Source organism: Podarcis liolepis (assembly GCF_965112155.1).
Source record: "Podarcis liolepis genome assembly, chromosome: 18".
Classification (NCBI taxonomy): domain Eukaryota; kingdom Metazoa; phylum Chordata; class Lepidosauria; order Squamata; family Lacertidae; genus Podarcis; species Podarcis liolepis.
In genome coordinates, this window is record NC_139572.1 from 10616695 (window position 1) to 10631667 (window position 14973).

General features: G+C 49.6%; 1 protein-coding gene across 2 annotated transcripts in view; it reads left to right on the forward strand.

Moving 5' to 3' along the window:
• Positions 1-495: 495 nt before the first annotated feature.
• The window catches only part of GRIN3B (glutamate ionotropic receptor NMDA type subunit 3B), a gene marked incomplete at its 5' end in the record, with an annotated part of 36786 nt that continues 22308 nt past the window's right edge, over positions 496-14973 (forward strand). The window contains one exon of one of the 2 annotated variants that reach the window (XM_083483667.1): positions 496-981. In XM_083483667.1, the coding sequence (XP_083339793.1) occupies positions 496-981 (486 nt within the window). Of the gene's footprint in view, positions 982-1863; positions 1938-14973 lie in introns of those variants that run through there. The other variant, XM_083483668.1, reaches the window with a different exon arrangement.

Here is a 14973-nt window from a genome sequence, read left to right on the forward strand (position 1 = left end):
CTGCATCTCCTTCGCCGGAACGCAGACATCTCTTTCCGATGCAGCCTCTATATGTGCGCTGCTTAGGGGCGCGTTAGGCGCCCGTGCCAAGCGGCGCTTCTCCTCTCCAACAGGCGGGCGAGGGTGCCATCATCTCCCAAATACCATCTTCATCCCCAGGTTGGCAGGGTCGCCCTCTGCCGCCCCTAGCGGCGCGCTCCCGCCAGAGCAGCCTCCAGCTCCGCCTGGGAGCGAGCGAGCAGCAGCCAGAGCGCGGCAGCGGAGGCGCAGCGGCGGCGGCAGCGGTGGCTGCGTTTGGATAGGGCGGGGGGGACCTCACTTTCCCTCTGCTCCTGCTCTTTCCCTCTGCTCCTGCTCTGCCCCACTTCCGCGGCCCCTGATGGGCGGGCCCTGGGAGACCCCCTCCCGGCTGCCTCCTTAGGGGACCCCCCACCCAGCGCGGGTGGGGGGCGGGCGCAGGGGTTGCGCGCCCCTGCGCCTTGCGCGCCCTGCCCTATGGAGAGGCGCCGGGCGCTCTGCTGCTGGTGGTGCCTGTCGCTGCTGCTGGCGGGGCAGCCGGCGGCCCGGGGGCACCCGCAGCCGTGCCACATCCTGGCACGGATCGGGCACACCGTGCGCCTGGGCGCCTTGCTTCCCCGCGCGGGCGAAGCCGAGAGCCGGGCGCGCAACGCCCTGGCCCGCGCCAGCCGCACGGCCACCTCCGCGCTGCCCTACAACCTCAGCCTGGAGGTGGTCCCCGGGGCGCCCCGGCAGAGGGACCCGGCCTCGCTGGCCCGCTGGCTGTGCCAGGCGCTGGTGGTGCGCGGAGTGGCCGCCGTGCTCGCCTTCCCCGCGTCCCGCAGGGAGCTGCTCCAGCTGGACTTCGCCGCCGCCTTCCTGGAGATCCCCTTCGTCAGCATCCGGGAGGAGGAGGAGGAGGAGGAGGAGGAGGAAGGCAGAGGGGGACAAAGTGCGAAGACCCCCATGCCCTTCAGGAGCCGGGTAAGGAGAAAAACACCCCCGCTTTTTCATTTAAAAAATTCCTCCCCGGTGGAGAGCCTCCTAGGGCAAGAGCAGTCTACCAGCCCACCAGCAAGCAGGCTACAGATGGACTTGGGCAGGGCTTTTTTCCAGCTGGAACTCACCAGAAACCTCTCATGTGGGTAGCAAGGATTTATGTTGTGGGGTCAGGTTTTATGTTTCGGAGGCAGAACCGAGCTCTGTGAAACAATTGATCGGTTAGTTAAGTATTTGTACTTATTTACTTGATTTAGGGGGTGAAGCTGCCCCACTGCCACCCTTGGCTACGCCCCCATTGCCATTATAAGAGAACAAGGGAGGTGTTCATGGTGAGTTCTGGCGCCTCTTTCTCTATAAAAATAGCACTGGATTTAGGGATCGTGGAATTGAAGAGCTGGAAGGGTCATCTAGTCCAACCCCCTGCAGTGCAGGAATCCTGCCCACAGCTGTCTTGGGCTCAAATAACCGACCTTCTGGTTGGGTTCCTTGAGTGATGGACCTGGAAGGGACTTTGTGGGTCATGTGGGGCAGGGCCCACCCATCTGTGCAGAAATCGCAGCTTTGATTAGTTATATGGTTGAACCTCCACATTCAAGGGCAGTCTACCTTGGAGAGGCCTCAGGGACAGGTAGCTAAATGAGGCTGTCATTGCCCTTCAGGAGGAAGGAGGAAGGCAGCCCTCCCTGTCAGAGAGCCTGCTCACAGGATTCTGCTCACAGAATGATAGAATTGTAGAGTTGGAAGGAACCTCAAGGCCCCCCCTTGCAGTGCAAGGATCACAGCTTTGCATGGTTGGTGTCTAGGAACATCCACAGTCAGGAGCAGTCTATCTTGGAGTCACCCAGGCAGCGCACAGGCTAAACGTGGCTATTAATTTAAAATATTTCTCCACCCATCATATGCAAAGTCCACAGCTGGTTACAGCTACATTACGAATGGTAATAACGTAATATGATCTATTATTTTTTACTGTCCTGAAATACTTGTTATTCTTATTACTTGCATAACTCATTAATACTGCTGTGATTGTGGCCGTCGTACCATTTTATAATGCAGTATTGTGTTCTTTTCTCATAATTCAAGAGTTATTATTACTTACATAACTTATTAATACAACTGTACTGTATTAATTGTATGTAAGGCTACGCATAGGATCATAGAACTGTAGATTTCAAAGGGACCCCCATGGGTCATCTAGTCCAACCCTCTGCAATACAGGAATCATGTCTACTCAGAATTAAGTCCCACTTGAAGCCATGGAGCTTGTTCCTGAGTAAGCAGGTAAAGGATTGCAGCCCAAGTGGCTGTTATGTCCGGGGTCAATCTTACCTGAGGGTCCTGGACGCAGAGGGAGAAATAGCAAGGAATGTCTGCAGCTATTAGCTATGATTAATAATCCTTTTATTGCTTCGATCCCTGAGCTTCCGTGTTTGGGAGGAGTCAACCTCTGAGCACCAGAGGCTGGCAAAAGGCAGCAGGGCAGGCTGTCTCTGAGTTGCAAGTACACCTGGCAAACTTCCATTGCAGGGGCAGTCTACCTCGGCTGGAGAGAAAGGACCGGGGAAGGCTGTGAGCGTCTTCCTCCATCATCAGTGTTGCCAGCTGCCTTTTTGGTCCTCCTTCCCCTCGAGAGGTCGGCTGCATCTGAAGCTGGAAGCTTGAGAGAAATCTGTCGATCGCAAATGCCCATTTTGCACCCGTGCTAAGAGGGTGGATAATAAGTGGTCAAGGATAATCAGGGAAGGGTATCCCTTTCCCTGGTTGGCTGGACTAGATGGAGACCTCAACTGGTATTTCTTCTTGACGTGAACAGAAATATATATTCTAATAACGATGATGATGATGAGGTACCCAAGGGTCATCTAGTCCAGCAATGCAGGAATAAAAAATAACAACAGCCCTGTAAGTTCATTGCTTCTGCCCTTAAAAGGTTCTGTCAGCTCCTTATTAGCCTTTGCATTGCAGGGGGTTGGACTGGATGACCTTTGAGGGTCCCTTCCAACTCTATAATGAAACTGAGCCTCTCCATATAGACATAGTCTACCTTTGAGCACCGGGGACTAGGAAGGCAGCATCGCCTTTATTCCATGTCGGTGTCCTTTCTGAGGACACGGATCTGTCTCCTGTTTGGAAGCAGGATGTGGTCCTTTCGCCCCAATCCCAGCAAGGCCACCCCCCACTCCACCTTATTTTAGAGCCACTGCATCCAGGGGTAGTCTACCCTCCTGATGCTACGGACAAAGAATTAGTGGGTGTCCGTTTTGCATCCCACTGTTGGAGGCAGGAAACTGGGGTGGGTGAAACCCTTCCCCTCCCCAGCCTGATTTATTTTGGGGACACATACACTGAACTTTTCCTTTCCCACACCAGTTCAGTTTGAACCCAATGTTAGCCCTACTCAGAGTAGACATACTGAAATGAAAGGCAGTGCTTGCTCAAGATGATCGGTCCCAGTGAGTGAGGCACAACCCAACAGGGTGGGTTTTTTAATTGAGGGGAACGATGACTGTCATTAGGCTTTTCGGCTCTAAGCCCAGGACCGCTGGCTTCTATTGCTGGTGATTGATGCAAGAGGCGTCCGATCACCCGCTCTGGAATAAACAGGCGCAGCTGAGCAGTTGTTCCAAAAAGAACCAAGTCTGTTGATGGCATGTCATGCTCAGAGAGACTCTGGGCCCCGGGCCCCGTTTGTGGCTCATAAATCAAGATAGGAAAGCAGAGGGGTGGGCGGGTGTAATCCTGCCACGGTCCTCTGCCAATTCATGCTGGGAGTCAGTAAGCCTCCCATTGAGCTGGTCTGTTTTACAGCTATAGATATAGATACTGGAAGATTCACTGGATAGCTCAGCTGGTTACAGTAAATGCTGAGAACGCCAAGGTTGCAGGTTCGATCCCCGTACGGGGCAGCTGCATTGCAGCGGGTTGGACTAGATAACCCTCAGGGTCCCTTCCGACTCCACGAGTCTGTGATTCTACATCGATATCCTTCCTCTGCACACATGAGCCCAAAGCCACCAGGAACCCCATCTGTGCCAGGCTCTTGGCCGTTCTGCGTTTAATTTCGTTTCTTAACGGGAAAGGATTTGGTAGCTCTCGGCCTGGGAAGTTGATTTATATCGGAGGAGACGGTCTAGCTCAGGGCTGCTGGACACTGGCGGGCAGAGACTCTCTGGGGGTCTCTGGCTGGGAGGGAGTCTCTCTCTGGAGACGCCTCAAACCTGGGACTTTGTGTGTGTGCAAAGGAGGGGACCTCACTGCTGAGCTGTGGGGACTCCCCCCCCTAAAATGAAAAGATGTTGGTTGGTCCTCAAGATTCTGGTTTGAACAGGGTTACCAGAAGCTCAGATCCTTTGGCCCATCAAAATTAGTGTTACCTGCACTAACTGGCAGTGTTTCGGGAAAAGAGAGGCCCCCAAGGTCGCCCAGTAAGCTTTGTTGACAGAAGGCAATTCGAACCCAGCACACACTGCTTCTTCCTCCACCACGCTACCCATTGCACCGCACCACCTCTGAGAGCTGAGAACCGGCAGCTTTGCTACTGCATAGCTCAGTCCGTAGAGTATGAGGCTCTCAATCTCAGGGTTGTGGGTTCGAGTCCCACATTGGGCGAACGTTTCCTGCGTTGCAGGGTGTTGGACTTGGGGGTCCCACCCACCTCTACAATTCTGCAGTTCTATGTTCTTCATACCCTGGGTCAAAACAGATACCCCCTTCCTCCTGGCAAGCAGGCCTAGTGCAAAGGCTCTGCCCCTTGTTTTCCCAGCAGATGACAGCAAAGAAAATCGGTCATTATTATTTTTTGCAGAACTCGGAGGGAGCCCCCCCAACTCTCCTTGAATGCATGGGGAATGCAGTTGCAGTGGGGATAGGGGACAGAATTGCTAATCAATATGTGCTGGGGCACCGGGACCTTGTCACAGCAGCAGCCGTCTGTTGCAGCTTCTAGGGACAGCAACACCCCAACAACGCCTTTTGGATTTGGGGAGCAGAAGATAGCCAAATCAGGTGCAAAGATTGGGGTGGAATCTGGTTCCAGCTTTAGAAGGAGTTGGTTGTTTTGTGACACCAAACAAGCTCAGGTCTCCTTCTCCCTCTTTGCCACTCAAGGCTGCTGTTTGGAAAAATCCAGGAATTATTCCAAGATGATAAATAGTAATATCCTCCCAAGGTCTTGCCAAGATCTGGGGGCAAAGGGAGGGATTTGATTTGATTTGATTTGATTCTTTCTTTTCTGTTGTTTCCCCTCCTTTCAATTGCGCTGTCTTGTCGCCAGGACATTAGTGATCTCAGAGAATTCCTTCCTCGTCGCTGTTTCCTTTGGTCCAATTCCCCGCAGCCAATATAGGCAATCTGTATTTTGCTCACAGGTTCTCGATGGGGGAAGGAGGGAGAAAAAAACCAATTCCCTCTCGGCGCAGAAGCAAAAGGCTCGATTTTAAACAGGTTTCCAAATAAACCTGAAAAAGAAAAGGACAGCCTCTTTCAAACATCACATTTTCAGACCTGTGAGGTGCATGTTTCCCAGGGGCTGGATGCAGAGAGGTGCGCTCTTGTGGCATTTAAGCACATAAGAAGTCCAGCTTCCTATCTCCACAGCAGCCAGTCATATGCCTCAAAGGGAAGCCCACAAGCAGAATAATAAGAATAATAAGAATAATAATTTTATTATTTATACTCCATCCATCTGGCTGGGTTGCCCCAGCCACTCTAGGCAACGTCTGACACATAATACCAAACATTAAAACTTCCCCATACAGGGCCTCCTTCAGATGTCTTCTAAAAGTCATTTGTTTATCTCCTTGACATCTGATGGGAGGGCATTCCATAGAGCAGGCGCCACCACCGAGAAGGCCCTCTGCCTGGTTTCTTGCAACTTCACTTCTCACAGTGTGGGAACTGCCAAAATGCCCTCGGAGCTGGACCTCCATGTTTGGGCTGGATGATGGGTATCCTTCAGGTATACTGGGCCAAGGCCATTGAGGGCTTTCAAGGTCAGCACCAACACTTTGAATTGTGCTCGGAAACGTACTGGGAGCCAATGCAGGTCTTTCAGGACCGGTATTATGTGGTCCCAGTCATCAGCCTGGCCCTCGCATTCTGAATTAGTTGTCATTTTGGAGTCACCTTCAAAGGTAGCCCCACAGAGAACGCCTTGCAGTAGTCCAAGCGGGAGAAAACCAGAGCATGGACCACTCTGGCGAGACAGGGTGCAAGCAGGGAGGGTCTCAGATGGAGCTGGCAGACCTGGACGCAAAATTGACCTGTGCCTCCATGGACAGCGGTGAGTCCAAAATGACCCCCAGGCTGCGCAGCTGGTCCTTCAGGGGCACAGTTACCCCATTCAGGATTCAGGGAGTCCCCCACCCCTGCCCACCCCTTGTCCCCCACAAAACGGCACTTGTACCTTGTCAGGATTTAACCCCAATCTGTTAGTTGCCACCCATGTGAGAGCAATAGTCTTCTCCCACACTTGTTTACCACTGTTCTAAGGTAGACTGCCTCTATTCATGCAGGCTCCACGGAAGAATCATAAGAAACTCTGAAGAGCCCTGCAGTGGGATCAGGCCAATGGGCCACTTAGTCCAGCCTCCTGTCCTCACAAGGCTGACCAGATACCCCAAATGGGAAGCCCCTTCCCCCCACAAGCAAGACCTGAGTGCCACAGCCCCTCTCCCCACTTGCCACTCCCAGCAACTTGTGCTCAGAGATAGTGGATGCTGGAGGCAGAACATTTGGCCATCAGTAAGTTCTTGCAAAGCCCAATTTGCACGGCAGGTTTAGCAGCGGTCTTGTAAATTCCCCAAGATCTTTAGAAACGTCCATCCTGCCTTCTTTGCCTCGCTTTTTAGAACGCAACAGCCATTTCTTTGACGCTGCCACACACCCATCCGTCAAGAAGCCCATCAGGTGTTGAGGTTCCAGCTAAAAAACAAATTAAAAAAAAAATACATCTGGCAACTTTTCCGGAGGTTTTTTTTACCTTGACATCGCTCCCTTCTGCCGTGAAAAATAGCCTCGTTATGGAGCAGATAACTTCTGGATCCAAGGTAAAGTGACATCGTAGATCTCTCTCCTGCAACAAATGAAAGATGAGTCAACACGGTCATCGCTTGGCAAGGCGAGGTCTCCCATCTGCAGAGGAGAGAGGGAAGGAGTTGGGCTGAAACAGGGTAGAGGTGGCTTCAGGGCTGAGCACGGTTTATGGTGCAACACGGGGAAAGTTAACCTCCCCTTGGCCTGTAGATTTCTCCATGCCTGGTCTTTGAAAGTTCACTTTCTCACTCCAAATGGAGGCGTTCTTCCATCTCTCAGGCTTTGTTTGGCCCTGATAAAGCCACACAACACAGGCAATATAGAACTGTAGAGTTGGAAGGGATCCTGAGTCTCATCTAGTCCAACCCCCAGGAATGCAGAAAAATGCTGGCATATTATTTATACCCTGCCCCTCTGACTGGGTTGGCCCAGCCACTCTGGGCGGCTTCCAACATACAGTGGTACCTCTGGATATGACTGGGATCTGTTCCGGAGCCCCATTCGCATCCTGAAGCGAACGCAACCCGCGTCTGCGCGTGCACAGGTTGTGATTCGCCGCATCCGTGCATGCACATGATGTCATTTTGCACGAGTGGCAAAACCCGGATTTAACGCGTTCCATTACTTCCGGGTCGCCGCAGAGCGCAACCCGAAAGTGCTCAACCTGAAGCATATTTAACCTGAGGTATGACTGTACAGTCATACCTCGGGTTACAGACACTTCAGGTTGCATTTTTTCGGGTTACATACCCGCCAAAACCCGGAAGTACCGGAACAGGTTACTTCCGGGTTTCGGGGGCCGCGCATGCGGAGAAGCGATAGATTGCGCTTTGCGAATGCACAGAAGTGCCGAATCACAACCCGCACCTCCGCAGACGTGCTGCTGCAGTTTGCGAACGCTGCAGATTGTGAATGTGCATTACGCACAGATTACGTTTGCAACCCGGGCGTCCACTGTATATTAAAACATGAAACATTTTGAAAAACTTCCCTACCCAGGGCTGCTTTCAGATGTCTTCTAAAGGTTGTTTAGTTAACTCATCTCCTTGGCTCTGGGGTCGCATTTCTCCATTCCTTCCAACATTTTCCCGATGGAAATAGGGACTTCCTAAGGAAAAGTGGGACATTCTGGGGAGAAATCAGAACCTGGAACAGCTTCTGTAAATCCGGGACTGTCCCTGGAAAATAGGGACACGGGGGGGGGGCGTCTGGCCTTGGGGAGAGCCCTTCTCTTGTGAGAGTCATTCACTGAGAGTTTTGGAAACCACCAGTTGACAATGAGGGGCCCACAATTAAAGCTAGATAGCTGTGTCAATCTGCATCCATTTGCCTCAAATTGTCACCTTGTCCTCCCCGCCATTTCACTCTTTGCTCAATAAAAGCAGCCAGAGCCTGTCAGCAGAGAGGAAAATGTTTGCCCAGGGTGACCCCTGGGGTCCCGCTGAGTCTCTCCAAAAAGATAACCGGCTTCCATTAGTAAATAATTGCTTTGCCCACTTACGATCTCAAGGACATCCATTGCAGAGACTCCCCAAAGCCTCATTCTCAGCAGGGCTGGAGTTGCAGCCATATATTTATGGGGTAGCAGCGGAGTGGGGTTTGGGGAGGGGGCAGGAGACAGGGGCTTTCCTCCGCCAGGGCACTCCTAGTGATCTTTATCAGCTGTGAGGCAAGAAGGGTTATGATAATTGCATGATCCCACAGTGAGGATCCCCCTCGAGATTTTGCCATGGCCAATTAGTCGCTGCTCCCATCACCGCTGCTGGAAAGTGTGTCATTTGGGGAGGGGAAGACTCCAGAGGCAGCGCAACGAGAAACTTTCTGGAAGTCTAGCTCACTTTCGAAATTTGGGGGTCGGGGGCTCATCCGCCCTGCACTTTGATAATTTTAGACTCCAGATTAGGCAGCCTTATGGTGGGGGCTCATTGGATCAGAGAGGAGGTGGTGGAGGGGTCTGATGTGGCCCTCAAGACCTCTCCCCCCCCCAGCCTCAGGGCTTTCCCCAAGCCACCCCCCCCCTCCAAGGGCCATGCCCCTCACCAGTCCTGCTTTAGTGCTTTTGGCAGCCTGGAAATGTGTCCTTGAGATCTGAAAATGTGTACCCTCCAACATTTCTCTGATGAAAATAGGTAAAGGGACCCCTGACCATTAGGTCCAGTGGTGGCCGACTCTGGGGTTGCGGCGCTCATCTCGCTTTATTGGCCGAGGGAGCCGGCGTACAGCTTCCGGGTCATGTGGCCAGCATGACCGAAATATACTCAGAGTCGCAAAGTGATTTCATGCTCTTTATTCAGCTCATAGTGGTGAGGAGGAATGAATGAATGTCCCCTCAAAGTATCTGCTTTATATACATTATTTACACAATGGGCTGCACATGATTGGCTAATTCCGGAATTCTACTGTAAGCCAATCAGGTTGTGGATTTGCTTCTATCTGGAGAATGATTGGGTGGTTCCTGCCAACCAATCATACTGCTGCATTGTTCTAGGACCAATCAGACTGCTGCGTTTTGGATCCTATTGTTCTAGGACCAATCAGACTGCTGCAGTTTGGATCCTATTCAACTCAGTACATAACAATGACTAAGCCGCTTCTGGCGAACCAGAGCAGCGCACGGAAACGCCATTTACCTTCCCGCTGGAGCGGTACCTATTTATCTGCTTGCACTTTTATGTGCTTTTGAACTGCTAGGTGGGCAGGAGCAGGGTTCTATTCCATCACCACCACCATCATTTTTTAATACCCAACCCATCTGACTGGGTTAGCGGCAGTATTTCAATAGAACCTCCATGGCCAGTCAGTGCCTACCTTTGAATACGAGGTCCCATCCCTCCACGGTTTCCTTTTCCTATAGGGACAGGCACCAACAGCTCCTATTTGTGTGGTGTCATCTTGCAAACCTCCGCCAGGGCTTCCATCCAGCCCACAAATCTCTCTTGCAGCAGAGTTGCCACCCGGAGTCCGGAGCCTGACTTAACTTTGGAAAAGCTGCCTGGGCACTTTCCGTTTTCCTCCTGCCTCCTGTCCAAAGCCATATAAATGATGGTTGAACTCGGAGAGGAGGTTTTTATTGTGCTGTATTTTCTCTGTCTCCAGACAGTCTATTAGAAAGTTCTGGACATGGGCAGCTGGGGCTGGTGGTTCTCCTTGGGACTTGGCTGAAGCAGCAAAGTCGGCCGAAGGAGGAGATCTGGTGGGCTGGACAGCCCTGTTTGAAAGCCAGGATACCTCAGTCCGTAGAGCATAAGACTTTCAATCTCAGGGTCCTGGTTTTGAGCCCCATGTTGGGCAAAAGTCGATTCGAATAGATGGCCCTCATGGCTCCTTACAACTCTACAATTCTATGAGGAACAAAAATGAATTTACAAGGGATGGAGAAACACCTCTGTTCAGAAGAGACATTGCCTCCATATTTCCTGCCGCATGCAAGAGACAAAGGAACACCTCTATTTTAAAAGAGCAATTCTCCGGGAGGTGGAAGAATGCCTCTGTTTCGAACATGGTTTCCCAAATTTGGGTCCCCAGCTGTTGTTGGACTACAACTCCCATCATGCCTAGCTAGCAGGTATGGTGGGAATTGTAGTCCAAAAACAGCTGGAGACCCCAATTTGGGAAAACCCTGATTTAGAAGAGGCAGAACACTTTTTCAACCAGGCCTCTGCAGACCGAATGAGCTGCTTACATCGAACAGAATTAGGATCTCTTGCTTGGTTGCTATTTCGTTCCAGTTTCCGATTGCAGGGGGCTAATGGTTTCCACTGTGACCTTTTCATTTTGTGTGTGTGGCTCTCTGGAACTCCCTGCCTCTTGAGAGCAAGCAGGCACCATAGAAGCCCTGCAATAATCCCTGCGCTCTTTTCAGATCTATTTGCTTAGCTAGCAACCGACATTTCACATGTGATGATGGTCTTCATGGGATGTGGTTACCGTTTCCAATTCCATTAACCCCCCACCTGAATTTCCTGCACCACCCACAAACACAGGCACATTTTCTTTCGTGTATTTCATTGTGTTTATCAATCACTTCCCATTAAAGCACCCCAAAGTGATAAACACTTTTTTTATTAAGAAAAACAGTAATGAAAGCAACAATAAGTGTGTCTCAAGGCGCTCAGTGGAGACGACCTTGACGTGATCGTACCAGCTCTGGGCTGGCGATTCGTCTTTCTGAGCATTGCTCCTCTTCCACCCCCAGTGTTCAACAACGCATGTGCGCATGAGGGAAGCCGTCCTGAACCAACCGTGCGTACTCTCACGCCTCGTGCTGGAATCATGCTTTATTTTTATTTATTTTTAGGGGGGCGGCTGTAGCTTGGCGTTCCGACTCACTATTAGGCAGCTCAATTTGCTCCACTTTGAAAATCAGAATGATGAGGTCCAGAACCTTGGCTTGGTGTGTAAAAGAAGGGTTGTGAGTCGCTGGCACAGAGCGCAGGCCAGTCTTGTAGAACGTCCCAGAGCAACATGGGACTCGGGTGGGGTGAGGAGATGATACCCAGTGCCAGAGCGCTTGCTTGGCATGTAGAATGTTCAACCCCAGTGGCATCTTCAGGTAGGGCTGGGAGATTTCCCTAATTCTGAAACCCTCGAGGGCTGTTGCATACCCTCCAAAATTTCTCCGGTGAAAATAGGGGCGTCCTATTCCATCATAACAACAACAACAACTTTCTTATTCATATCGTGTTCAGCCGGCTGGGTTGGCCCAGCCCCTTTGGGCGGTTTCCAACATATATAAAAATACAATAAAACATTTAAAAACTTCCCATCCAGGGCTGTCGTTAGATGTCTTCTAAAGCTTGTATGGTGACTTATCCCCTTTGCTCGGGGGTTGCATAACTCCATACCCACCAACATTTCTCCTATGAAAATAGGGGTGTCCAATGGGAAAGTAGGGATCAAATCAGAAACTGGGATGGCTTCTGTAAATCTTGGACTTTTCTGGGAGAATAGGGACACTTGTAGGATCTGCGTAGATCAGTGGTTCTCAAAGGCTGTGGCAGGATGACTCTTGCAGTCCCTTCCAACTCAACAATTCTATGATTCTCTGTTCCTACATAACTGCATTTTTTATACTTTCTGAATGCCCCATGATTATATGATCATTAGTGGTGTTCTTGGTTATTAATCAAGTACTGCTATGAGCTGTTGTAGTAGTAGTAGTAATTATTATTATTATTATTATTATTATTATTATTATTATTATTATAAATTATTTATACCCTGCCCACTCTGAGCAGCTTCCAGCAAAAGATTAAAAATACATTAAAACATCAGTCATCAAAAACTTCCCTAAACAGGGCTGCCTTCAGATGTCTTCTAAACGCCAGATAGTTGTTTATTTCTTTAAGGGCGTTCCACAGTGTTTTTTGTCTGTTTTTGTTTTCCAATGCAGCAAATTTTTATTCTCAAAGTGTCACCCGGAGAAGAAAAGTTTGAGAACTGCTGGTGTGAATAATACTGAGCTAGATGAGGAAGGTTCATAGAATCCTAGAGCTGGAAGGGACCACAGGGGTCATCTAGTCCAACCCCCCTGCAATGCCGGGATATTTTGCCCTACGTGGGCCTTGAACTCACGACCCTGAGTCTCTTGGCTATGCTCTGCACCCCCCAGTGGAGGCAGCGATGCCTCTGAACTCCAGCTGCTGGAAATGGCAGGAGGGGAGAGAGTTGGTCTTGTGTTCGAATCTCGCTTGCGGCCACTGCGAGAACAGGACGCTGGACTAGATCCAGAAGGGATCTTCAGACGTAAAGAGCCACCTGGTCCAGCAACCTTTAGCCCACATTCATGATTCTGCAATTCCTTTCCCGATGAGAGGAGGGGGATTTCAAACATCCCACCCCCCTAAAAGTCCACCTCTCTTTTCCATCTCTGGCACAGGTGAGCTTAAACTCTGCTGACCTCTAGTGGCCGCCTGCCTCTTTGCTCTGCTTCCAGCTGGGGGCTCACCTATATATTATTATTATTATTATTATTATTATTATTATTATTAGCCACTCATCTGAATGGCTTGTGCCAGCCACCAAAGAAGAATGGCAGCTGAAATTGATAGAACATGTAGAATTGGCAAGTTTGACCTGCAAAATTAGAGATAAGAAAGAGACCGGTTTTTAAAGGTGACAGGAAAATGTTTGCAGAATACTTAAAAACTCAGTGTAAAATATGTTAAAATGCAAGTAGAGTTTGAGGGAGAACAGCAGTGGAGGTGAACTATCCATTTTTCTTTTGTGGTAAGGGCAAGGTCTATAGCAGCCATAGGCAAACTTGGCCCTCCAGATGTTTTGGGACTACAATTCCCATCATCCCTGACCACTGGTCCTGTTAGCTAGGGATGATGGGAGTTGTAGTCCCAAAACATCTGGAGGGCAGAGTTTGCCTATGCCTGGTCTATAGTAACTATAACATGCAGCATAAATTGAAATTCTGGGGGAACCCTGGAGGAGGGGACGGGACGTCGCAGGTGGAATGATTGAGTGCTAAACTTGAAATGATGTTGAATTGTTGAATTGTGTGTGTGTGTGTGTGTGTGTGTGTGTGTGTAATAAAAACCTATGAGACAACTGTGGGATAGCCAGCTTCATACAACCAACATGCTTAAGTCTAATTAACGCATGATGGAGTTAGTATTTATTTATTCATTTATTAGATTTTTATACTACCCTAATCATAAGATGAGCCAACAGTGTGACGCGGCAGCTAAAAAAGCCAATGCAATTCTGGGCTGCATCAATAGGAGTATAGCATCTAGATCAAGGGAAGTAATAGTGCCACTGTATTCTGCTCTGGTCAGACCTCACCTGGAGTACTGTGTCCAGTTCTGGGCACCACAGTTCAAGAAGGACACTGACGAACTGGAACGTGTCCAGAGGAGGGCAACCAAAATGGTCAAAGGCCTGGAAACGATGCCTTATGAGGAACGGCTAAGGGAGCTGGGCATGTTTAGCCTGGAGAAGAGGAGGTTAAGGGGTGATATGATAGCCATGTTCAAATATATAAAAGGATGTCACATAGAGGAGGGAGAAAGGTTGTTTTCTGCTGATCCAGAGAAGCGGACACGGAGCAATGGATCCAAACTACAAGAAAGAAGATTCCATCTAAACATTAGGAAGAACTTCCTGACAGTAAGAGCTGTTTGACAGTGGAATTTGCTGCCAAGGAGTGTGGTGGAGTCTCCTACTTTGGAGGTCTTTAAGCAGAGGCTTGACAACCATATGTCAGGAGTGCTCTGATGGTGTTTCCTGCTTGGCAGGGGGCTGGACTCGATGGCCCTTGTGGTCTCTTCCAACTCTAGGATTCTATGATCTCAGGGCGTTTCACAGAATAAAATACAGGATAAAAACAAGTAAATAATTAAAACAAAACAGCAACCCCCCTCTTCCTGTAGACACATTAAAAAGGCTGTAGAATATTAATCAGCCTGTAGAATATTAATCAAGTTGTACAATTTTAATCACAATTTTAATTTTTTGTAGTGTTCCATGCTGGGTTGCCAGAACAGAACTGAACAGGCTTAGGATCCAGTCTAAGTCCCCCCTCTCTGGTCCAGGATGAACAAATTATGCCTGTATATCTTTGACTGTCCCAGGATTGGGGATTTACAGCTGGCCAAACAGGAATCAGCCAGCTGAGCTGGAGATCCACTGAATCCTAAACTAGATCCCTGCAGATCTTGCCATAGAATCACCCCTTAAGTGGGAGGTGGGATTTTGGGTTCGTTTTTTATAATGCATTTTGCTTTTTTATCTCGTAATTTTCTGTTGCAAACCAACCCGAGATCTATGGACAAAAGGCGGTATACAAATTTTATGCATAATAAATAATAATAATATAACCAAATTCCTTACTGGTGCCATGAAGCAAATACCACCCTCTCCTGCGTTGTTGCCGACTGAGATCCCAGCAGCAGATTTTTATTTTTTTTATTTTAAATAAACAATTCAACA